Source organism: Saimiri boliviensis, chromosome 3, assembly GCF_048565385.1.
Source record: "Saimiri boliviensis isolate mSaiBol1 chromosome 3, mSaiBol1.pri, whole genome shotgun sequence".
NCBI classification, from domain to species: domain Eukaryota; kingdom Metazoa; phylum Chordata; class Mammalia; order Primates; family Cebidae; genus Saimiri; species Saimiri boliviensis.
This window is the reverse complement of record NC_133451.1, coordinates 106673874-106701536: the sequence shown is the minus strand read 5'-3', so window position 1 is coordinate 106701536 and position 27663 is coordinate 106673874. Positions and strand designations below refer to the sequence as shown.

At 34.1% G+C, this 27663-nt stretch overlaps 1 protein-coding gene across 2 annotated transcripts in view; it reads left to right on the top strand.

The window, feature by feature from the left end:
* Positions 1–27663, top strand: part of GLRA3 (glycine receptor alpha 3) — a 201136-nt gene that overhangs the window by 128968 nt on the left and 44505 nt on the right. For both annotated transcript variants that reach the window (XM_010344432.2, XM_003933869.4), the window contains exon 6: positions 26077–26214. In XM_010344432.2, coding sequence (XP_010342734.1) covers positions 26077–26214 — 138 coding nt within the window. The remainder of the gene's footprint in view (positions 1–26076; positions 26215–27663) is intronic.

Genomic DNA, 27663 nt, shown 5'->3' with positions numbered 1-27663 from the left:
GGGTGAGTCATCGTGCCCGGCCTATATATACATTTTAAGAAAAAATTCTATCTATTTTTCTTATTTCTCCTTAAATAGTCGTTTAAGATGACAAGATAAAAGATTGTAAATTAGTGGAACTCACTGGAACGTAGGTTAAAAGAGTTTAACCTACCAGAAAGCAAGAGCTATAAAAATCCCAGGGTCTACTTTTGAATTAACTGCAAAAAGGAAAAAAGAAAATGTTCAATAATATTAAGACATGGGAAGCAGGCAAAAAGGAAACATAGTTGAAAAGCAAACATTTTAATGGCTTGTAATGGTACAATTTCAGTAAAAGTTTGATAAATTGTGTAAAAGTTCAATAAATATATATCAATGGTCAAGACTGTTCCAAGTGGCCTGGGAAATAATCTTTCATTTAAGCATCAATTGAAAATATCTATCAAATACTTAATGTATTCCACATATTATGTTGTGTGATATAACAATAAATCAAGCCAAAAAGTCTCTCCTTTCAAGAATTTCAGAGGCTACCTGGAATATAATAAGGTAAATTATATTTATGCCAATATAATAATTCAATTAAAGATGATAAGTAAATGTTAATGGCATACTGTTTAAACAAAGGAGAAAGTGAATAAGAGAAGAACAAAATTAGCAATGAATAACTAACTTAGAAAAGAATGTGTTGTCTAAACTATCAATGATCCCATGCCCTCAAAAGTCAACATTTACAACTTAGAATTGAAACCCTAGTTGATACAAAATTCATAGTTAGAGGAAAAGAAATTATTGGAGAAGAGGCTTATGCAGGGGAAATCCAAGGTAAGAGAAAGTTTTCATTAGAAACTGGTAAGAAAAATATGTATGAGTTAAGGATAACATCAAAGAACAAAAATAGGAAAAACAGTAAATACACTTCAGATAAAAAGAGATTCTCAAACTAGATGTTAACAAATATTAAGACCCAACAATGTGTTGACAACTAGACTCTTTCTAAGAATACTATGCAAAAAAAAAAAAAAAAAAAAAGATAAGGAAAAATGAAAAAATTTATATCTGAGAAATGTACCTTTAAAAAGTCCAGAATAATTTTAATCTGAAAAAAATTAATGGCAGTAAAAAATTATGAGTCACAAACACTTGAGTAGTATGTTGGTAAAAAAAAATCAATATACGGTAGCTCATGCCTGTAATCCCAGCACTCTGGGAGGCCAAGGCGGGCAGATCACTTGAGGTCAAGAGTTTAAGACCAGCCTAGCCAACATGGTGAAACCCTGTCTCTATAAAACTACAAAAATTAGCTGGGCGTGGTCGCACGTGCCTGTAGTCCCAGCCACTTGGGAGCCTGAGGCAGCAGAATCACTGAACCAGGAAGGCAGAGGTTGCAGTGAGACCAGATGGCGCCACTGCACTCCAGCCTAGACAACAGAGGGAGACTTTAAAAAATAAATAAATAATAAATAATAAATCAATATATAATTGGGAAAATATAAGTATGTGACCATATAATTTCTAAATTTACTAAGGAAAAGCAGGATGAACATCATAAAAAACAGGTAAATTAACAATTAATTGGATTGTACAAGCACAGAATATTTGAACAAAACAAATCACAGAGGAGACACAGAGAATTCTTATTGCTTCTTTGTTTTTGATTTTTCTTTTTAGCATATGGGAACATTTACAAAATTAATCATGTTATACACCACCAAGGAAGTTTCAGTAACGTCCTGTGAATCAACATGTAATAAAATGTGATTTCTAACTAAAATGCAATAAAATTAGAAATCTATAACAATATGGAATTACTATAAGTTGCTATAAAGTCTCTTACATTATTATGTATTAATATGCAATTGTATAACTGGAATGAAAAGCATATACTAAGTGACTTTGTTTAAAGGTGAAATTAAGAAAAACTTGATGCTAAGTAACAATGAAAGCAGAGTATCAAAATTTCAAGATATGACTAAAGCACATTTTTTAAAAAATAAAAATGATTGCACTAAGCATTCTATTCAAAAAGACGCAATAGAGTATCCAAAAAAATCACACAAAGCCCTAAAACTGGTGCTTTGAAAAATCTCAGAACCTAGACACATCCCTGGAGAAATTCTTTAAAGAAAAAGAAATTAGGTTGATTGAATATCAAAAAAATACAGAAGGAAGAAATAGAAATAATTGCAGTATACCAGGTTAAAAGCAATGAAAGAAAATCCTGAGCAATTCTTTTTCAGTCATAGTTATGGAAAGAAAACTCAGCCAAAACCTTTATTTGAAAATAAGAAAGAAGCCTGGGGGAAAATCATCTGTGTAAATAGCTAATTTTGTTATAAATTAATGAGAATTTCCAAGAGCTGAGACAGTAATGATGGGAAAACCAGCAAATGTTTTGAAAAGCTGCTCAAATATTTGCTATATAAAAGGAAGAATTAGCCGGGCACGGTGGCTCAAGCCTGTAATCCCAGCACTTTGGGAGGCTGAGGCGGGTGGATCACGAGGTCAGGAGATCGAGACCATCCTGGTCAACATGGTGAAACCCCGTCTCTACTAAAAAATACAAAAAATTAGCTGGGCATGGTGGCGCATGCCTGTAATCCCAGCTACTCAGGAGGCTGAGGCAGGAGAATTGCCTGAACCCAGGAGGCGGAGGTTGCGGTGAGCCAAGATCACGCCATTGCACTCCTGACTGGGTAGCAAGAGCGAAACTCCGTCTCAAAAAAAAAAAAAAAAAAAAAAAAAAAAAGGAAGAATTATGCATAAAGATTATTTCCTCAAGTTTTCTCTCAATTGGGAAAATTGAATATTGCTTTGTTTACATTTATTGGAAGAAATAAGGTGATTTCTGGAAAAAGTAGGTCAAAGCTGATGTCTGCTTAAGTGTGCTGTGTTTTTTTTTTTTTTTTTTTTTTGTGAAAATGCATGTTCAATTAAAACTACTTTGGATTATGGGAAATTTTAGGATAGCACTTGAATTAGGAATGGTTGTACAAATATAGAAGCATAACCTTAGAAATGAGACATGAGTAAGCATGGAGACATGAAAATCAATTGAGATGTTTCTGGAGAGAGCATGGAAAATGATAACCCAAAGAGAGCCAGAGAAAGAATCATCAAGTTTTAGAAAAATTGGGGACAGAGGAAAAAGTGAAACAGAAAGATAAATAAAAAACTCTTCGTGATATTTTAACAATATGTTTCCTATAGAGGCCATTTGGAAAATATGATTAATCTATTTGATTCATGGAGAATAGAGTTATTAAAGGTTAAAAAACCAGAAAATTCACATTATGTCTTTTTCAATATTGACATATAAAAATGTGTTAGCTGCAATACAAGTTGTATTTATCACAGTGTTTTACTCTGCTGCCATTTGAAATCAAAATAAATACTTATACTGAAGTTGAATCTTTACCATTACAGTAATTTAGAAAGCTAGCTCATACTGAGACTTCCACTGAAGTCAAAGCAAAGAATGTGGCACCATTTATATGTGCTTATTCCTCAAATATCAGCAGAGTTTCACCCAACTGCTTATATAAAAGCCAGAAGTTCAACATACTCTTTATACCTCTGGCCTAGAACATACTTAATTCAACTTCATTCTGGGATAAATACTATAAATGTTTGCTTTTGGGTGTGATGTGAAGCAAATGTGTTATTTTCATTTATTTCTCTCTTTTTAATACTAATTTCTCACATTCAAGGTCAGTAAGAAAATACAAGTCAGTTCCCATGACAATATGCATCTCCAAAATTCACATTTTATTCTCAAAATTCATATTTTATTAGGAGAAACCTAATAAAATAACAATAAAATTATTAAATCATCTGTGCCACACAGAGAATTCTGCAATGAAGATTTGTTTTTCACTGTTTTAAATTTGAGCCCCAGTTTTTGTGTGCAGTTCTTGGTCGTAACAAATGAAACTGAGAACAGTTCCTAGTGAAGATAAACTATTAAACTGATCACTAACCTTCCTTCTCAGGATTAGATTGCATTAGTTTACTGATTACTTATCAGATGCCCTTACCTGAACTTTTTAAAGCTGTATGAAGTGCTAGCAACCTGAGGCAATTTTCAACAGATACATTTTCATTTCTATCACAATTTATAAATACATTTTTTACATAAGTGCAATTTTAAATGATTTGACACAAAACAAATAAGTAATACATAAGACAAGGAAACACAACTAACAATATTAAGACCTAGGCTATGCTCCTGAGTAATGTTTGGTAGAAACTGATGTACAAAAGTAGAGGTAGGAAAAAACTCAAGACTTAATTTTCTGTTTTTTTTCATTTACATTATAAGGAAAGTTTCTAACTGACTTTTTGTTTGTTTGTTTGGTAGTTGGAAAAAAAAAGTCATGAAGGTTTTTTTAAATCATAGAAAAATACTGGATAATAATGTCATAGAATCAGAATAATAAGAGCCATTGATGACATATGATACATAATACTATTTCCACAAAGGATCTAATTCTGTAGTTTATATCTAAAGAGGTGACAAGAGTGAAACTCCATCTCAAAAAAAAAAAAAAGGAATGTAGATAATAAAATAAGAAAACATCACCAATGTGTAAAAGTGAAAGAAATTATTATTGTTTTGATTTGAAAAGAAAATAACGCAGCGAAGAAGTACTGTTTGCCAAAAAGAACAGCTTAAATCTCTAAAATTACAAGGTAATTTTTAAGGATCAACTTTAAAAAACACTAAGAAAAGCTTTAAGAAATTTGAAATATACTTTAATAATATTATTGAATAGAAATCTCTAAAGAGAGACTATACTGGGGTTTTGGGATAGAAATTTCTAAAAAGAGATGGGAGGTTTTTGTGATTTAATTTCTCAGATTCATTTAAAAACCATTTGGCATTACTCAGACTGCTTACTCTAGAATTTATGCTAAATTAATTAAGGCAAAATATAATATTTGGTGGTGATTTTCCACAATTATTTTATAATAGTCTCTACTGTGACCCAAGCTCTTTCTGAATTTAAGAGTTTGGATATTGTTCAAAATAGTATTACGCTTTTTCTTTGCCTAGTGAGAAATACAGATGGTTCTTGTTTTCTGAGTGTTTTTTGCTTAAATCTCTGCAGTTACAGTATTAGCTACAAAACAGAAGTCCTCCCAAGACAAAAATACACACTAATGAACTCGCTACTTATAAAATAAATCCCCACTTAAACATTAAATGTTTCATCCTATGTAACACTAATGGCCATTCTCTTCTAATCTGTCTACATCTTTCTAGCTTATATTTTTTGCTGATCATCAGGTATTCTAAGCATATTGACCACAGTCAATTGTGTTCAAATTATGCTTAGAGAAGTTAAGTGACTTTCCCAAGGTCACACAGCTGTGAAGTAGACAGACAAATGATATGACTCAATAGCTCACATGCTTTTTATACAAACCTCAGTCATTTAGAAATATATCTGATGATTTTTAAATATTTATAAATTGTAACATATTCTTAAGGTATGTCTACAACTTAAACATACCCAGTAATTTTGTTCAATTTCTCATATGAAAACAGAGTTTGCTCCGTTGCCTATTATTTCCTCTCCCCAGATATCTTTCCATGTATTTAAATTGGTCTAAACCAAGACTGTAGAGCAAGGCTTTCCCCTGCCCCCGTGGTGACAGTGCCGATCATTCTATTACTATTGCAGTTTCAGATTACATATACATTAAAGATAGCTGGAAAACACTCTTGACTCAGACCACGCCTACAGTCAGAGTTCTACAGCTAAGCACTATATCTCTCATTCCATGTTTACTAAATTAGTTCACTGGAATAAATGAAAACTATTTTACCTTTTTTCTAGTTAAAGATCATCTTACTACATTTAGTCAATAATTCTACTTTGATGATCCCTGTCTCTCCTGGTTAATTATCCAGAGAATTGAACAATATATCATTTTGCACTAACAAAAGAACAGGGCTGAAAACCTTTCAACAGTGCACTAGAGGTATTCACCTTGATTTATTACTACTGAAAAAAATCAACAATTGCTTTTTTAATCAGCTATAAATTATTTAAACAGACATCAATTTCAAATTTTTGAAATCCTTGTTTTTAAGTATAACATTATAATTCATCATATATCTTGCTGAGAACACTATTTATAGTATCCTTTAATATTCTGACATAGTTGCTAATAAGATTCTAATATGATATTAATGTAACATGGCTTTTTCTTTATGACCTTGATTCTGGCACCTACTGATCACAGCTTCCTACTCTACTTGCTCACAGATGTAATCTTAACTACTCTAGAATTGTATGGATTTGGTGTTAAGCTCCTTTAATTAGCAGAATCTACCTGTTAATAAACTTGAAAATATTCTCAATATTAATCTCTTAGCAGCTTGGTAAAATTCTGTACCAGCCATCTGAGATTCCATATAGCATCAATAATCTCATCTGCAAACATATTCATGCTCTGGAATTTTATTTTCCTTCATAGCGAAGATACAGATAAAAAGTTTATCTGTCCATTGTCCTCCTCAGTAGTGTCACTTGTTTTGATGAGCGTTTCAGATAGTAGCCATCTTCTGTGTGTAATTCTCAGTAGACTTTTTAGAACACCCTAGATCACCTGTAATTTAAAGCATTTTCATTTCTGTGATCCTGACATTTGCAGTTATTCTTTACTGCTCAGATCTGTCACTATTTTTTAGATATGGGGTCTCATTCTGTTGCCATGTGAAGTGGCATGACCTCAGCTCACTGCAACCTCCATCTTCAGGCTCAAGCAATCCTTTCACATCAGCTTCCCAAGTAGCTGGGACTACAGACATACACCACCACACCTAAGTTTTGTATTTTTGGTAGAGATGGAATTTTTCAATGTTGCCCAGGCTGGTCTTGAACACTCAGACTCAAACTATCCACCCACCTCAGCCTCCCTAAGTGGGATTACATGTCTGAGCCACAATGCCCAGTCTCTTTCATCCTTAATTAATTCTCAAAATAATCCCAGTTCCTTCAACCCTCATATTTTCCTCCTAAACCAAATGGTTTTTCCAGATAATGCTCTTTCAAAACTTTGACATCACCTCCCCAAAGATGACCCTGGTGTTCAAGCTCAACAATCCCTTAAATTATGCAGTGAATTGATTGCTACCTATATAACAGGAGGAATTTCAGAAAAAAATACCCTTTAGTCTTTCACTGAGAAACTATATAAATTATATAAATCATTCATTTTCAGAGGCTCAGTTTTCTATTTTATAAGATAAAATAGATAAGTGAACTGCATTAGATGACAGCAAAGGTCATGTCAACTCTAAGATTCCTTAAATTATTTGAACATAGAAGACCACGAATCTGTGAATTAAGAACATGGCATCTAGAAACCATGGAATGTCTGTAAAAAGGATCAAGAGGAAAATGAAACCAAATAACTAAACAAAAACAATGTGAATTACATGTACTGAGGATAGAGAGGAAAGCCAGCCAGACTAGAAAACAGGAAAAGGAAAATAATATGTAGTTTGTGAATAAAAATTTGGAGAAAATAATCTATTTTTTGAGAAGTCACACAGAATGATTCAAGAGTTTACATTAATAAATGAGTGAGGTGGACTTTAGGAGTCTTTTGATACCATACTGAGATCAAAACCCAGGAGCTGTGACTCATGAAGGCAATGACTCCTGTTGCTTCCTTTAATACCTTCACCTCTAGGGCAGCCATGTTCATAGATCCTAACCAATGGATTCTTCATTGTTTGTATGATAAATGTTCCACTCTCAATCCAGAGGATTTGAAGTCTCACATACTTAAAGAATGCCTAGTCAAATTTCTGAGCTCTCAGAAGTTCCAAGTGGCCTGTTTCTTCACAACATAGCTCACCTGTAGTCTCCAATTCCTGGCAATTTGTTAATTTCTCTGAGTTCTGCTATCAGGAGAATCCACATGCAGATTTGCAAAAGCAAAAGCTTGCCCAAGTGTTAGCGTTTGGCATGAGTATGGAAGATTCATACCACTTCCAGTCCCCAGACCTGCTAATGAACTGTTGATTAAAAATAGTAACTATAATGTGTGACTCATTAAATATGAGGGTTCACTACAGTATGTCCTTTATACATAAATATGATTCAAATATACCTTCAATAGAATTTAAAATATTTCCTAGGGCTGAAGCATGGGGATCACTTGAGGCCAGGCGTTTGAGACTAGCCTGGGAAACAGTAAGATCCTGTCTCTACAAAAAAAATCGAACAATTATCCAGGTGTGGTGATGCATGCCTGCAGTTCTAGCTACTTGGGAGGCTGAGGTGAGAGGATCACTTGAGCCCAGGACTTCAAGGTTGCAGTGACCTATGATCATGGCACTGCACCCCAACCTAGGCAACAGAGCAAGACTCTGCCTCAAAAAACAAAATTAAAGATACTTCTAGGAATGGCGATTTTTTTTCTAAGTCACCAATAGTATCACAAATTCTCCCAACACAGCTGTTTTAGAATTGAGGGAATATATCTGAATATAGGTATGCTTCAGAGCTATTATTGCTGATTCAGTTTCAGACTATGACAGTGAAGTAGTTACATGATTTTTTTTGGTTTCCCAATGTATATTAAAGTTATTTTTATTTATTTATTTATTTTTTTGAGACGGAGTTTCACTCTTGTTACCCAGGCTGGAGTGCAATGGCGTGATCTCGGCTCACCGCAACCTCCGCCTCCCGGGTTCAAGCAATTCTCCTGCCTCAGCCTCCTGAGTAGCTGGGACTACAGGCACATGCCACCATGCCCAGCTAATTTTTTTTTTTTTTTTGTATTTTTAGTAGAGACAGGGTTTCACCATGTTGATCAGGATGGTCTCAATCTCTCGACCTTGTGATCCACCCGCCTCGGCCTCCCAAAGTGCTGGGATTACAGGCTTGAGCCACCGCGCCCGGCCTATTTTTATACTATACTGTAGTCTAAAAGTATGCATTTTATGTCTAAAAATAATGTACATATTTTAAATTTAAAATACTTTATTGTTAAAAATTCTGGCAATCTGAGCCTTCAGTGAGCCCTAATCATTTTCCTGGTGGAGGGTCTTGCCTCAGTGTTGGTTGCTGACTGATAGGATGCTGGTTGTCAGTGAGTGGGATGGCTCTGGAAATTTCTTAAAATTAGACAGCAATGAAGTTTGCTTCATTGAATGACTTCCTTTCATTAAACATTTGTCTGTAGTATGTGATGCTCTTTGATAGTATTTTACCAAATGTAAAACTTTCCTAATAGGAATCAACCCTCTCAAACTCTGCCACTGCTTTATCAGCTAAGTGCATGTCATATTCTAAATCCTTTGTTGTCATTTCAACAATGTTTACGGTGTCTTCATCAGCAGACTTCATCTCAAGAAACTACTTTCTTTGCTCATGCTTAAGGAGCAACTCTTTATCTGCTCAAGTTTGATCATGTGCTTGCAGTAATGTGTTGACATCTGGAGGCTCCCCTTCTAATTCTAGTTCTCTTTCTGTTTCTGCCACATCTGCAATTACTTCCTCCACTGAAGTCTTAAACCCCTCAAAGTCATCCAAGAGGGGTGAAATCAACTTCTTCCAAACCCCTGTTAATGTTAATATTATTAATTCCTCCCCTGAATTATGAATGTTCTTTTTTTTTTTTTTTTTTTTTTTTTTTTGAGACTGAGTTTCGCTTTTGTTACCCAGACTGGAGTGCAATGGCACGATCTCAGCTCACTGCAACCTCCGCCTCCCTCAGGCAATTCTCCTGCCTCAGCCTCCTGAGTAGCTGGGATTACAGGCACGCACCACCATGCCCAGCTGATTTTTTGTATTTTTAGTAGAGACGGGGTTTCACCATGTTGACCAGGATGGTCTCGATCTCTTGACCTTGTGATCCACCTGCCTCGGCCTCCCAAAGTGCTGGGATTACAGGCGTGAGCCACCACACCCGGCCCATGAATGTTCTTAATGGTGTCATCATAGAATAGTGAATTGTTACATGCAGCTTTTCAATTTACTTTGCCCAGATCAATGAGAGGAATCGCTATCTTTGGCAGCTATAGCCTAACAAAATGTTTCTCTTAAATGATAAGACTTAAAAGTCAAAATTACTCCATCTAGGGGCCACAGAATGGATTTAGAATGCTGTTAGAAGGCTTGAAAACAACAATCTCCTTGTACATCTCCATCAGAGCTCTTGGCTGACTGGGTGAATTGTCATTAGCAGTGATATTTTGAAAGGAATCTTTTGTTCTCAGCAATAGGTCTCAACAGTGAGCTTAAAGTATTCAGTAAACTATGCTGCAAACAGATGTGCTGTCATCCAGGCCTCTTGTTTCATTTATAGACAACAGGCAGAGTAGATTCAGCATAATAAATCTTAAGTGCCCTAGGATCTTTGGAAGGTAGATAAGCACTGGCTTCAACTTAAAGTCATCAGCTTCATTAGCCCCTAAAAAGAGAGTCAGCCTGTCCTTTGATGCTTTGAAGCCAGTCATTGACTTTTCTCTAGCTATGAGAGTCCCAGGTGGCATCTTGTTCCAATAGAAGACTGTTTCACCTACATTGAAAATCTGTTGTTTAGTGTATCCGCCTTCATCAATTATCTTATCTAGGTCTTCTGGATAGCTTACTACAACTTCTGTGTTATCACTTGCTGCTTCACCTGCACTTTTATGTGGAGAGGGCTTCTTTGCTTAAACCTCATAAACTAACCTCTGCTTGCTTCCAGTTTTAATTCTACAGCTTCTTCACCTCTCTAAGCTTTCATGGAATTGAAGAGTTAGGATTTAGGATCTTGCTGTAGATTCGGTTTTGGCTTAAGGAAATGTTATGGCTGGTTTGACCTATGCAGACCACTCAAACTTTCTCCATATTTGCAATAAGTCTGTTTTGTTTTCTTATTTATTGTTCATGTGTTCAGTGGAGTAGCACTATTAATTTCCTTCAAGAACTTTTCTCTGCCATAACAACTTAGTTACCTGTCAGGTGCAAGAGGCCTATCTTTCATCCTGTCTAAGCTTCCAACATGCCTTTCTCACTAAGCTTAATCATTTCTAGCTTTTGATTTAAAGTGAGAGACGTGTTCCTTTTCCTTTCATCAAACACTTAAAGGCTGTTTTAGTAATTAATTGGGCAATAATTTACCATCATGTAGGGTTGTAGTTTGTAGCACCCCAAAACAATTACAATAGTAACATCAAGGACCACTGACCACAGATCATTATAACAGATATCATAATAATGACAAAGTAATGAAATATTATGAAAATTACCAAAATAGGACACGGACACATGAGGTGACCACAGATTGTTGGAAAAATGAAGCTGTTAGACTTGTTTGATGTAGGGTTGCAAGAAATCTTTAATTTGTAAAATATTCAATATCTACAAAGCACAACTTAACAAAAGCAAAATAAAGCAAGCTATGCCTGCAGTAAAGACACAGAAAATGGTGAAAAGTTGTCTAGATACACTTAACTTGCCCATTTGTGATTAAAACCTCATCTTTATCTAATTACAATCACTGTTTCTGACATCCCCACTAGAAAACAACCATAATATATCCTTGGGATGTGTAAACTCTGTACCTTAAGTTAGTTTATCATTTTTACCTGATATAAATCAACATATACTTAACAATTTATAAATTAGAACACAGGAAACAGAAAAAATCCCAGGAGTGTAGATTACAATACAATTGAATGATTTTACAAATATTAATTCTTTAAAACAATATAAGGGTAATTTAAACACTACAATTTTGAAGTTCTGGTTTCTTTGTGATGAACAACTTAAGACTTGCTGAACTTCAACTAATATGCCTTAAATACTTCTTAAGTGATCCTTCCATCCGAAGGATATACCACATACTAACTTAGAATTTTATGATTACAGTAGTTCTCATAACAATATAATAGGAAACAATACTTTGCTGTATAATTCTATTACACAACTATGATTTTGCTATGTAATTATATTTTAAGGTGAAACAGAATAATATGGAGTTACTTCTAATTCTTTGGACATCTTTCTGTACTAATGTCATTTTCATTGTAGATATACTTGATATTATAGGCTTTGGTTGTGTGTAAAACATCAGCTATCTTTTGCCTTGTCTGGCAGTATTATTTTCTGTTTAAAGTTTTAAAAGTAAGTTTTAAAACATAATTATAAGTGCTCTGAGACGTGAGAGGAACAATGTGATTTTATGTATATGGCAAATTATACAATAACAAATGATTTACAGTAATGTCTTGGTTTCTGTCAAGAGTAGCCTGCATCAGTTTTTATCATACTACATATTAAACGTGAATTTGAGTGTTTGAAATCTATCCCTACCATGCTAATTACCCTCTCAAGCACTTCAATAAATGTATTGCAATAATAGACATTTTATATTTCACCTTGTAGAGGAGTTGCACACAAAATATTTAATTTTATTCTCTGATGTTTAAGCTATCCAATAATGTTAAAATTTTAGTTTTATAGTATTACAAAGACTTTTTCATTATGATACTCTTCAAATGCTTCCAGCAACATGAATTTGAAGTGGATCTTCTTGCTAATATTATGCAGTGCTTTCTTCTCTTGGATTAGCATAGGTTTGGGTTCTTATAAATAAATAGTGGTACTGAAAAATCATGCACCAAAAATCCCAAGACCATGCAGGATATGTTGGCTTACACTTGTAATCCCAGCAATTTGGGCGACTGAAGCAGGAAAACTGCTTGAGCCTGGGAGCTTGAGACCACCGCGGGCAACATAATGAGAATCCTATCTCTACAAAAAATTTAAAAACCCATAAAAGTAGCTGATATGGTCACAAAATATAGTCCCAGATACTTGGGAAGATCATTTTTGCCCAGGAATTCAATGCTGCACTGAGCCATGCTTCACTGTACTCCAGCCTGGGCAACAGAGTGGGATACTATGTCTCATATATATATATATGTGTGTGCGTGTGTGTGTGTGTGTGTGTGTGTGTGTGCATCATATATACATGTGTATACCATATATATGTGTGTACACCATATGTATATATATGCATACACACACACACACACACACACACACACACACACACAAGCCTAGTCAAAGGATTATTGCCTTACTATTCTTTATTCAAAATATGACACAATTTCCAGATATTGCCAAAGTGGTTTGTCTCACAGAGTCTGTTATGATTTGGGTCCTATTTAGTGAATTGATTATTTCACAAATTTGAGCAGATCTGAACCTCTAACATTCTGGAGGCAGAGAGAATGTTTTCTCACACTTGACGTTTATTCACAGGGCCCTCTTAAAACCTCTCCTGCAGTGAAATCCAACAAATCACAATGCCTTTCCTCATTAAAACGGGCTCAGGGTCTGGTTATTTTCTGATTTTAATATGAAATTTCTCACAAAAACTTTAAACTTCGTATTGTCAAAGTGTAGCAATTTTGTGACGTTTCAAGAAATATTGTTGTGTTTGTCATTCAGAACAGCAGTTAGGGTCACAAATTGTATATACATACTTTTCCGAAGAGAAAGGGGGAAACTTTCAGTCTGTGATATATGTTAAAGTGTCTCATAAAATAATGATTGTAGGTCAGTTATACCAGAAGTTTTAGAGAAAATGTAATTACTAAGAAGATATTTAATTTACTAGACCAATAATTTAAATGAAACCACATGTAATAGCCTGATTTATTGTAAGAGTATTCAAATGAAATGCACAAATTATAAAGAAAAATGTTTTAGTTAAATACGTTTTGACATAGCAGTTGTTCCTTGTCAGGTCAATAAAATTTACTTGAGCAATATTTCTCCTAGCAATAGTTAGCATGTGCCAGGAGTGAGCATTTTCCTCCTTCTGCTTCTTAAATTCCAGCTGCTGATTAAGAACATAAGCATTTGCAAACTGGGTCAAACTAGAAATCTCTTTTTGTCTCCACCCCAATCCTGCCTAACTTTTGAGATAGCCAGATGAAATATGTTTTCATTTACTTTTAAAACAAAATGCGAATCTAAAATTTATTAATATATCTTTAAACTCATTTTCAGCTGAGGCAGATTCACAGCCCACATTCTCCCTTTAATAAGTACTTCTTTTCTGTTACCCATTGTGTAAAGTATTATGTAACCTCTTTTCTTATGTGTAGTGTTTTAAGCTCTGTTTAAACTACCCAAGATTTTGTGATTTTAAAAAGTGATAATGTAATAAATTTGAATGATTTCTTCAAAATTAGTATGTTTCGGCTGGGAAATTTGAATAAAACTGAGAAACACACAAAAATGAAAGCATAGGTAGCCTCTACTCACAATCGTCCTCTAGCCTTTAGCAAACTTTGCCTCATCGCCAGCTCCCTTTTACTTTTTCTTCCTTTCTCTCTCTCTCTCTCTCTGTCGTGTCTGTCCCTATGAATATCTATGTGTGTATATACATATACTATATGAATGATAAATTCAAAAGGTATTTCGCACAAAAATGCAGTAAATTTAAAAACATTTTTGTACCAAACTTATATTAACATTGACATTTTATATCAGATTTAAGGTTTTTTATCTAATCTGATGGACATAAAATTGTATTTTATTGTATTTTCATCTTCTTTAGTTTGAGCTTTTTTTCCCTGCATACTTAGTAAACATTGCTGTTTCTTCTGTAACTTGCCTGTTTAAACCTTTAACATAGAATTATCTTTTCATTTTTATTATCTTATCTTGTATTGTCTTTAATACATATGTTATTTTCCATATATTATTCATATTTCAACTTTACTATCACTTTCATAGTAAAGTTTTAAAAATAAAAATACATATAATCAAATTTGTTTTTCTTAATAAATTATGCTTTATACATGCCAATATTACAAAATGTTACATATTTTAATCCAGAACTTTTATAGCACAAATTATGTTTACATTTTATTATGTATTTTAATCCAGAACTTTTATAGCACAAATTATGTTTACATTTTAAATACAATTAGATTTTATTTTTGCATCACTTCTTTTTCTAAGTGGATAAATTTTTCCCTTCATCATTTATTAAAACTTTGCCATGATAATTTAAAACCACATTTTTTTAATGATATTGATTCTTCCTATCCATAACCATGGGATATTTTTCCATTGGTTTGTGTCTTCTCTGATTTCTTTGAGGAGTGTTTTGTAATTCTCATTGTAGAGATTTTTCTTTCACCTCCCTGGTTAGCTGTATTCCTACGTATTTTATTCTTTTGGGGCCGATTGTAAATAGAATTGCCTTTCTGATTTAGCTTTCAGTTTGGCTGTTGTTGGTATATAGGAATGATGGTGATTTTTGTACATTGATTTTGTATCCTGAAACTTTGCTGAAGTTGTTTATCAGCTGGAGGAGCTTCTGAGCCAACACTATGGAGTTTCCTAGATATAGAATCATGTCATCAACAAACAGAGGTAGTTTGACTTCCCTTCTTTCTATTTGGATATTCTTTATTTCTTTCTCTTGCCCGATCACTATGGCTAAGACTTTCAATACTATGTTGAATAGAAGTGGTGAGAGAGGACATTCATGTCTTGTGCCAGTTTTCAAGAGGAATGCTTCCAGCTTTTGACCATTCAGTGTAATTTTGGCTGCGAGTTTGTCATAGATGGCTCCTAGTATTTTGAGGTATTTTCTGCCAATACCTAGTTTATTGAGAGTTTTTAACATGAAGGGGTGTTGAATTTTATGAAAAGCTTTCTCTGAGTCTATGGAGATAATCATGTGGTTTGTCTTTGGTTCTGTTTACATGATGAATCACATTTATTGATCTGCATATGTTGAACCAGCCTTGTATCCTGGGAATGAAGCCTATCGATCATAGTGGATTTGCTTTTTGATGTGCTGCTGGATTCATTTTGAAATTATTTTGTTGAGAATTTTTGCACCAATGTTCATCAAGGATATTGGCCTGAAGTTTCCATTTTTGGTTGTGTCTTTGCCAGGTTTTGGCATATAACAAGTTGGGAAGGAGACTCCTCCTCAATTTTATGAAAAAGCTTCTGTAAAAATGGTACCAGTTCTTCTTTGTACATCTGGTAAAACTCAGGACTACCAATCTGTGAATCCGTCATCTCCTGAGCTTTTTTTTTTTTTTTTTTTTTTTTTTTGGTAGTCTACTTATTACTGATTCAATTTTGGAAGCTTGCTATTGATCTGCTTGGGGAATCAGTAATCTTACGAAGCTGTATGTGTCCAGGAATTTAGGCATCCCTTCTAGGTTTCTAGTTTGTGTGCACAGAGGTGTTTATAGTAGTTTCTGGCGGTTCTTTTTATTTCTGTGGGGTCAGTCGTAACATTTCCTTCATTGTTTCTAATTGTATTTATTTGGACCTTCTCTCTTTTATTCTTTATTAGTCTAGCTAGTGGCCTATGTTTTATTAAGTTTTTAAAAAATAACTCATGGATTCATTGATCTTTTGATTTTTTTGTGTGACTTGATTTCCTTCTGTTCCACTCTGATTTTTGTTATTTATTGACTTCTTCTAGGTTTGGGGTTGATTTGTATTTGCTTTTCTAATTCTTTCCATCGTGAAGTTAGGTTGTTAATTTGAGATCTTTCCAACTTTTTGACGTGGACATTTAGTGCTATCAATTTCCCTCTTAACACTAAGTTAGCTGTGTCCCAGACATTCTGGTATGGCGTATCTTTGTTATTACTTTCAAAGAATTTTATTTCTACCTTAATTTTATTATTTACCCCAAAGTCATTCAGGAGCATCTTGTCTAATTTTCATGTAATTGCATGCTTTTGAGCAATTTTCCGACTGCTGACTTCTGTTTTTATTGCTCAAGAGTATGTTTTGTATGATGTCATTACTTTTAAATTTGTTGAGGATCATTTTATGTCCAATTACATGGTCAATTTAACAGTATGTGCCATGCAGTGAAGAGAAGAGTATATATTCCATTGGTTTTGGATGGAGTGCTGTAAAGGTCCATCAGATCCATTTGGTCCAATTTTGAGTTTACACCCTGAATGTGTTTTTTACTTTTTCGACTTGATGATCTGACTAATACAGTCAATGGAGTGTTGAAGTCTCCCACTATTATTGTGTGGAAGTCTGTGTCTCTTTGTAGGTCTCTAAGAACTTATTTTATGAATCTCAGTGCTCCGGTAGTAGGTGCATATATATTTAGGATAGTTAGGTCTTCCTGTTGAATTGAACCCTTTACCATTATGTAATGCTTTTCTTCATCATTTTTTATCTTTATTGGTTTTAAATCTACTTAGTCTGAAATTAAGATTGCAACTCTTGCTTTTTCTGTTTTCCATTTGCTTGGTAGATTTTCCTCCTTCTCTTTATTTTCAGTTCACAAGTGACATGTTATTAGGTCTTGTTTGTTTGTTTGTTTTGTTTTGTTTTGCTTTTTAATCCTGCTTCCTACTCTGTGCCTTTTAAATGGGGCATTTAGCCCATTTACATTCAAGGTTAGCCCAAAGCAATTTACGTATTCAATGCTATTTCTATAAAATTACCAATGACATTCTTCACAGAACCAGAAAACTATTTAAAAATTCATATAGAACCAAAGAAGATCCCAAATAGCCAAGGCAATTCTAAGCAAAATATAGAGGCATCATGCTACCCTCCTTCAAACTATACTACAAGGCTAGAATAACCAAAAAAGCAGATTACTGGTACAAAAACAGACACATAGACCAACTGAACAGAATAGAGAGCCCAGAAAGAAGACCAAACATCTATGACCATCTGATCTTTGACAAATCTGAAAAAAACAATCAATGGGGAAATGATTCGCTATTCAATAAATGGTTCTGGGATAACTGGCTAGTCAGTCATATGCAGAAGATTGAAGCCAAACCCCTTCCTTACACCATATACAAAAATCAACTCAAGATGGATTAAATATTTAAATGTAAAACCCAATACTATAAAAACCCTAGAAGATAAGTTAAGAAATACCATCCTGGACATAGCAACAGTCAAAGATTTTATGACAAAGACACCTAAAACAATTGCAACAAAAGCAAAAATTGACAAGTGGGGTCAAATTGTATTTCAGAGTTTCTGTACAATAGAAGAGACTATCAACAGAATAAACAGACAGCCCACAAAATGAGAGAAAATATTTGCAAACAATACATCTGACAAAGGTCTAAAACCCAACATCTATAAGGAACTTAACAAATTTACAATAAAAGAACATACAACCCCATTAAAAAGTGGGCAAAAGACATGAATTGACACTTTTCAAAGAAGACAAGTGGCCAGCATATTTTTCCATATGAAAAAAAGTTCAACATCACTGACCATCAGAGAAAGTTCAACATCACTGACCATCATCAAGTCAAAACTGTGAGATACCATCTTAACGCTGGTCAAAATGGCTATTAGTAAAAAGTCAAAAAATACAAAAAATAGCAGATGCTGGTGAGGTTGCAGAGATAAGGGAACACATACACTTAGTGGGAGTGTAAATAAGTTCAACCGTTGTGGAAAGCAGTATGGCCATTCCTCAAATAACTAAAAGCAGAATTACCATTCAACCCAGCAATCCTATTACTGGGTATATACCCAAAGGAATATAAATCATTGTACCATAAAGGTACATGCACACGAATGTTCGTTCCCTCACTATTCACAATAGCAAAGACTTGAAATCAACCTAAATGCCCATCAGTGACAGACCAAATAAAGAAAATGTGATACATATACAACAGGGAATACTATGCAGCCATAAAAAAGAACAAGATCATGTATTTTGTGGGAAAATGGATGGAGCTGGAGGCTGTTATCCTTAGCAAACTAATGCAGGAAGAAAAAACCAAATACCTCATGTTCTCACTTATAAATGGGAGCCAAATGATAAGAACTTATAAACCCAAAGAAAAGAACAACATCAAGAACAACAGTCTACTTGATGCAGGAGAGTAGAAGTGGGAGGGGCAGAAAAGATAACAATTAGGTAAGGGTCTTAATACCTAGGTGATGAAATAATATGTACAACAAAGTACTGTGATAGGTGCTTACCTATATAACAAACCTTCAATTGCACCCTCAAACCTAAAATTTAAAACTGAATAAATAAATAATAAAAAATTAAAACTACATAATAAAAAGTGTCATTTTTACCTGAAATTTCCAACTATAGGTGTGATTTTGAACTCTGTTTTGAATTATTTATCTAAATTGTCCATCCCTAAGGTTATTTAAATACATCATTGTAAAAATGTTATTCTCTCAGAATTAAGCCATAATTTCAATGCAATGTAAATAAAAATCCTAATGTGATTTTCAATTGGATGTTAATCTGAAATATAAAAATTCATACATGCCAAAGGTAGTTTTGAAAATAATAAAGAAATGGGCCTTTCTAACAGAGGACAAAATATACAAATAAAGCTATAGTGTTTAAATAACTTCTAAGTCCATGTGTGAAAATTTTGCTACCACTTATAAGTGAGAACATGCAGTATTTATGTTCTGTGCCTGACTTTATTTATTTAAGATAACAGCCTCCAGTTACATCTACGTTGATGCAAAAGACATAATTTAATTCCTTCTTTATGGCTGAATAGTATTCCATTTTGTATATATTTCACATTTCCTTTATCCAGTCATCCACTGATGGACATCAATGGTTTGAAATCTGTTTTGTCTGAAATTAGGATTACAACTCCTGCTTTTTTCTGTTTTCCATTTGGTTGTTAGATTTTTCTCCATCACTTTATTTTGAACCTATGAGTGTCATTACCTGTGAAATAGATCAGGTCTTTCCTTTTTCTTTTATTATTATTATTTTATTTACTTATTTTTTCTTAATCCAACTAGCCCTGTGCCTTTTCAGTGAGGCATTTAACCTGTTTAAAATCAAAGTTAGTCCAAAGCATTTTATAGATTCATAAATAATCCATATCTTTGCTATTGTGAATAATGCTGCAGAACATATGGACAGAGTGTAGAATGAGAGACAGTGGAAACTCAGAAGGCTGACAGGGTGGGAGCAGGAGGAGGCTGATAAGTTACTGAATGGATAAAATGTACATTATTTGGGTAATGGGTACTCTAAAAGCTCTGACTTCAATGCTGTGCATATATGCATGTAACAAAATTACACTTGTACTCCATAAATTTATGCAAAATAAAAGGAAGATAGGCTTCTGAGGCCTTTTCTGCATCTCTCAAGATTGCATCTACATCATATTTTGCTGTTACACAGATGTTCTTATTGCTACGGTTCATTTGTTATTCCACTATTCTTGCATTCTTTCCAGGATACTTGCAAATAGCACAATTATTGAATATGTATACACACTTGGATTTTTTTCTAAACTTTATCATTGATTCCTTTGATCAGTCTTCCTATTTCTATAACAGAACCAAATGCTTCTTATTATTTTATTTTATAGTGCATTTTAGACAGATTTGTAAAGCTATATTTAATTTTATTATAAAACCAAAGAGTTGGAAAAGCCTTATAGTTTATCTCCTTTAACTAAACCTGTGATTGAATGTCTCCTATAAAATTTGAATGTCTCCATTTTCATTCCTGAAAAATGACTTCCCAGCCTCTGTTTGTGGGAAACTTGTCACCTTAAAATTCTATGGTCAGACAATTCCATTAGATACCCTTATTTATATTTAGCTGAAAAGTACCTCTTGAGATTTTCTATTTTGATTATTACTTTTCTGTCATCACTTTTCTCTTCCAAAGCATTCTCTAAGATTCTTTATAGCTTTTCCTCTTCATTTATATATTATCTCTGATGTTTTCAGTTAATCTATAATTTTAATTTTTATATGTAGATAATCATTCTTAACTTATATCTCTAATCCTGACACTATCTAGTTCTGTGATTTCAACTACCTTCAACATAAAAGTCAATGTTGAGACTTGTTAGGCTCAATACCTGCATCTTCTGCTACCATCTCAAATTCAAGGCAACTCCAAAAGAAATCACACAATCACACACACACACACACACACACACACACACACACACACACACCCTCTTTCCCTTTATCACTTCCCTATTTCTAATTCAAATATTCAAGCACCTGTTATATGCTGGACACACGCTATTTTAGGTAATAAAAAATATGCCACTGACTAAAACAGAATAAGTCTCTGCTTCTATAAAGAATAAAATCTAGGAGACAAAGTAGGAAAACAAAAAACCTGATGAATATATATAATGTCAGGTAAGGATAAGTACTATGGAAAAAATAAACAGAAAAGTGGTAAGGTAGAGTAACTGGAGGAAAGGTGTTTTATCAGATGGTCAACGAAAGCTACTCTAATGGCATGAGGTATGAAATATAAGCAAATATGGTTTCATAGCTATTTGTCAGCAACTTAGACTAAAAACTTTGAAATTTTTCTTTATTTTCTGTAAACACATAGTTAATTTTGTGCCTAATTTGGTTAAATTACCTACTGAAATGTTACCTCTGACTTATACTCCTTGCTGACCATTGTGAAAGAATGAGGGGGTTTTCACTTTGTTTTGTTTTTTTATAGAGGCACAATTCTTTAGTCTCTTAAAAATTAATTGCAATGTAGAATTGGAAACCATGTCAATGAACTCTACCTATTCTTTTAAATTAAAATCCACTTGTCTATCTTGCACTTTGTATGGGTCTTACATCTATGCTTTTTTAACATGCTTTTGTCATTTTGAAAATATCAGATTGATGAGTTATTCAGATCTTCCAAACAGCTGATGCATTTCATTGTACATAACAAAAGATCATATTTGTTGATGTCATTATCAAGTCCATCAAAAAATCTTTAAGTATTGGGAAGCTATCAAGCTCATGGGGTAACAACAATTTCTCCAAAATTTTAATTTTGATTTGAAAGTTTAAAATTTATCATTGATAGCAAATACTGTCTGTTGTTTACCTTAACGTGATGAGTTCAGGTAAGATCACTTCCTTCATCTTTGAGAAAATGGTCTGTCAAATACCTAGGCACAATATTCAGTTTCCAACCACTTTTTCAAGTAAAAGATAGTATTTCCCAAAAAAAAAAAAAAAAAACCCAAGCCAGTTCAGCTTGCAACTCAAAGACACCAGTGATTATCCTTGAAAGAAATATATTACAGCCTGCAGCTATTTTGTGCAGACTTCCCATTTTGACACACAGAATACTAAAATATATTTACATAGGGTTCAAATTTAATAAAATTAATCATTGTTAGTGCTTCATCAAAGATCAAGAACATTCTGAAATAAAAGTGGCATTGTTTTTACTGTAAGATATTTACTGTTTCATGAAGGATCAGATATTCATAAATAAAAATTGAAATATTTTTACTGCAAGATATAGCAGTAAAAATATAGTAACTCCTAGCACAGTTTGGTGCCAGCCCCTTCATTTGTGCTAAAGCACTAGAAGTTTTACCCACCATTGTTTTTTCAACATCAGGGCAAGTGTTGACACAATGAAAAAGGCAAATGTCTTATGATTATGAAAGCAGTTCTGACCTTGTGAATTCCATGAAAAGATCCTGCTAGAGTAATACTGCTCAAGCACAATATGTGTGTGTCGCCTCTTACTGAAAAGATTCCAATGGTCGAACTTTCCAGCTGAAATTGAAACTTTATATTATCTTACATTATTTGTCACTTCATATGCTGCTTCATGCAAATTGTCTGTAGACAAATGAAGCTGTTCCCATTGCTATTATAAACCTTGGGAATTTTCAGTTTCTTTCAAATGATTTTGCTGCTTCTTTTACCAGAAGTGCCTCACCTTCTCTTGCTTACTTTATATGCAGGTCCTGCCTTGTTTTCAAGGTCCAGCTCAAATGAGGCTTAGGGAGATATCACAGAACCCTGCCCTAAATGTACATAGCACTTTCTGCCTCACCCATGCCACTTACACTTTATTTGGCAATAATATCTCACATTCCTTGAAGCATAGCAGGACGTGTTACATATAGATAGCGCTCAATAAATAACTTTTTGATAAAACAAGCATTTGGTTGTGCTGAGCCATTTGTTTACATGTTTTGGTGTGGCTACCATATGACATTGTTGACTGAAGTTAGGGTTAATGTCTGCTCCCTGAATAAATTAGTTTTCATTGGGAAGCTTATTGTGATATAAGGTAATTCAGCTCACAATCTTGATCTCATCAGCCAGGCTGTTCTCTTTAATATTCTCAGACTTTTAAAAAGATCTACCAACCAAAAGCATAAAGATGTTAAAACATTTTGAATTGTGTAAAGGAATATTGATTTTTTTAAATTAGATTTGAGAGTTTATTGAGACAATATTACCACTTAATTATTATCCTTAAACAACCAGTATATTACTCAGAATAAAGAAGTTTCCCTCTAATCGTGGCCTCTTACTATTTTCCTTCTGCTTTCAAACTTAAGTATTTTTTGAAGCATAATGAAGTAGTATAGTCTGATTATGAAATACACATACCTAAACTAATGTTGATGACTGTTTGAAGCAAAAGCAAACTACATATACTATCTATAAATTGCATTAGCAACTAAATAAAGATTGTCTTTGAAGGAATTTCACAAAGCTAGTTTCTTTTCCCAGAATATCTTGAGAAAAATTTTGAATATAAAAAAGAAATGAAGTATCAGGTCATTTTTCTATTCATCTGTCTAAATTGGAACTCAATCTCACATACTTTGTCTTCAGTGATTATACGTACGGAAGAGTGAGAAACATGTCTTATCTGGCAGTAGATAGAATTGTTGCCTATTTTACTATCCTTAAATCATTGAGAAATGTACGTCTTTCTCTCTTGGTAAAATGGTATTTATAATGGACATATTAAAGGACTTATGAATTAAAGTGAAAGCTTTCTATTATTACCAATCAAATCATCATTAATTGCAGGGTTCAATGAAATATGTTCTAGTATAAGGAAGTATCAAGTCCCTGCTTTGCTAAATCCAACAGCCTAAGGGACAGTTCTTCAGGTTCCCACATGTTCTCTGGAATCAAAATTCATATGTAGATGCACACTTCCTTCCATTTCAATGACTTCACAAACTCTACCAAATAGTGCTTGCTCCATAATGAGCCATCACGCTGATGATGCTTCCGCTAAAAACTTCAGCAACAGAATCCCATGAAGTCTAGAGAGATCTGGTCACTGATGCCCTTGCTACTACCATCTCCACTGCCTATGGAGTGGGAGGTATACCTAAGGGTCAACTGTGGTATGGCATCTGGTTCCAGTCACTACCACCTTAGCTGGATCAGATTTCACTCTGTCTGGAAGAGTTTTACTTAGGCATTGGGGAGGGTAGAAGGCGATCAGTCATTTCCCTATTCAGTGTTCTATTCAGCTTAATCTGCTCCATGCCAGTTGTTTCCAGGCATTCACACAGCCTCTTCCCTACAATATAAGCTTGTTTCCACAACATGTTTGCGGCAAGCTCTTTCACCCAGGCTGGAGTGCAACAGTGCGATCTCGGCACACTGCAACCTCTACTTCCTGGGTTCGATTGAGTCTCCTGCCTCAATCTCCCAAGTAGCTGGGATTATAGGTGCACGCCACCACGCCTGGCTAATTTTTATATTTTTTAGTAGAGACGGAGATGTTCACCATGTTGGCCAGGCTGGTCTCGAACTCCTAACCTCATGTGATCAGCCCACCTTGGCCTTCCAAAGGGCTGGGATTACAAGCATGGGCCATTGTTCCCAGCTGCTTTTAACAAACTCATCATTTGACTTGGTTCAGAGGCTACACCATGTCTCCTCTCTCTTTCTACCTCCATGGTGGTTGTGCATCAAGAGACTCATTGATCAAAGTAACAACAGTTCTACCTCATAGGTCACATTCACTTGTGACTCTTTTTCTGTAACAGCCTTTAAGCATACATTCAATAGCTTCTCACTCAGAAGGAAGAAAAAGATAAATTCTGCTGTTCATAGATACCTGCCATATAGAATTATGAAATTTTAGTTTACTAAAGGATGCTGACCTATTACAAAATCCATTAATCAATCCTATCCTGAATTCACTGATATGTGCAAGAGTTTCCACCTCCACAAACTATCCAGTTTAATGATTAAATCAAGGAAGATGTGGTAGTACTTTTACCCCACAGATGTTAAAGTCATTTTTTTTTACCCCAAGTTGTTATTTATTTTCATGAGGGAGGAAGAAGAATCCTTTATATAGTGAAAATATACTTTTAAAAAATACAATAGCTGCCAGCAATATACTGCTGTTGCTGTTATAAAGAGAAAATAAAATACATGCATTCTATAATAATCTTTCGTTTGCCTGTTCAAGAAATTCCAAAGAAAATATTTTGATTCTATTAAATATTATGGCTTGAGGAGTTGAAATTTTTCCATAATAAAATTGTAATTTGTGTGGTCCAAACCTTGACTATGTATAAAGGATGAAGTTTTTAAAAGCTTATAGATATATCAATACTGAATGCTCCCCTATCTTTGAATTAAACACTTAATTCAAATTAATGTAAAAAATTGGTGAATCGCTAATAATGAAATATGTATCAAAATCTGCATGAAAAAATAAATTTTGATTTCCTTTCCATTTTTACCTTGTAGATATTTTCTAAATGGGTTTAAGTGCACAAAAATAAATTCTGTCTACCTGTAACTGAAGAGATTCAAAACACAACAGAACTAAAGTTAACATGCCTAAATCCTTGAGCAATCTGTATACAATTAAGAGATTTCTGACATTTATTCTTAAGCTAAGTTTAAGTCATTTTCTAAACAGTGTCATTTTCAGTTTTTGTTGAGAGAGTCCTGAATAATTTGAAAGAAAGTGAGAAGAAACTGGATGGAACGAAACCAAAACGAAAATTACAAAATTAATCTAGTAACTAGACGTCCCAAGGAAAGAATGTATATACCTGTCCTTTCAAGTTTCTACATGCCATGATATACTTTTAATTAGCCCACTTCGTTTTCTTACATTACTTGATGGGAGTTCCACATGAATAGACTTCAGTAGACATTTATGAACTGGAATCGGGCAATGAGTAGCTTCACCAATAGAGTTACCGTAAGATGGCACTGTTTGGTCTTTTCATCCTGTATGACGATACAAGTAATTTGTATTTCTTTTCTTTGTGCTTTTTAGACTATTAATATGTTATTATGTTTTGCCTAGTTGGGTACACAATGAATGACCTCATTTTTGAATGGCAAGATGAGGCACCTGTACAAGTAGCAGAAGGACTCACTTTGCCCCAGTTTCTGTTGAAAGAAGAAAAAGATTTACGATACTGCACTAAACATTACAATACAGGTAGGGGTTGAGTAGTGTTCTTTACACTTACTACTTGTGGTTTTATGATATCCAGATGTTTCTTCATTATAATGCTGTGTTAACTATTCATAGATCAATGTTTTTCATAGGCATATAGCAGAGAATGGATGCATTTGAAATGTCTGAATGCTTTGATTCATTGCATATTGTTAAATAATTCATCTGTATGAGACCAAAATAATGCTTGGTCTTTATTTTTATTAAAAATAAAAATTATATTTAAATAATTTTAATGGAAAGCTCATAAGTACATAGTAATAATGTTTCCAAAACCATTCCTTTAATTTCTGTGAGCAATGAAATGTGTTTTTAACCCTTCTTGAGCAGTAAACACTGTGTTAAGAAAAATTTTTTAAATTGCTTTTTTTAAAAAAAAAAAGCTTCCTTTGGCTAACTTTTCCATTTGTCATGTTTTCATGCATTTCAGCATATTTTTACCTAAGTGCCTACTATGCATACTAAGACACTTGACATAAACATCAGATACAGTTATCAACACTAAGAATTGAGAGACTCAATGTGACATTTGAATATTGACAAATTCTGTTCAATTGCTTTAGCTAACATGGGCTATTCCATAAGACATAATCTAACTGTATAGTCTACTTCTCTGAATTCCATTAAATGGCCCATGATTGAGACATCACTCCATTGTGGTGAGTGCATGCCCTCCCACTAGCATCAGCTGCTGTTCTTATCATTTCATTACAGTAACTGTGATTCATTGCGGACTCAACATTTTCCAGAACTGTGCTCTGCCCTTTCACTATACAAAGTCCCTAGTCTCTTATCTCCTTAGCAAATTCACAATATCTGAACAAAAAGTCACTGCCATTTTCCTTTTAACTCAGAGAGGAAGCTGATATCTAACTTATTAGGGAGCTCAAGTTTAACATCTCAACACAAAGATAAAGGGCAGGCAAGTCAATAGCAGTGTCCTTGCCCAGTTCCCTTAGAGAGATGCTAAAAATCCCCTAGATTCTAGTTGTCTTAGGCAGGTATATTAGTTTCCTAGGGCTGCCATAATAACCTATCACAAACAGTGACTTAAAACAACAGAAATGTGTTCTCTCATAGTTCTGGAGGCTAGGAGTCCAGAATCAAGGTGTCAGCAGGACCATGCTTTTCCTCAAGGCTTTAGGGAAAAGTTTTCCCCTGTTTCTTCCTGATTACCTATTTCTGGAAAACCTTGTTCTCAGCTTGCAGTTTTATCATTGCAGTCTCTGAAATGTCAGAGTCACATGGGATTTTCCCTGTGTGTCTGTGCGTCTGTTTTTCTGTGTCCAAATTTCCCTCTTTCTATATGGATATCAGTAATGTTGGATTTGGGACCCCCTCTTATCCAGTACATTTTCATTTTAACTTAATTGTATCTGCGAATACCTTATTTTCAAGTCAGGTTACATTCACAGGTTCTGGGTGGACATG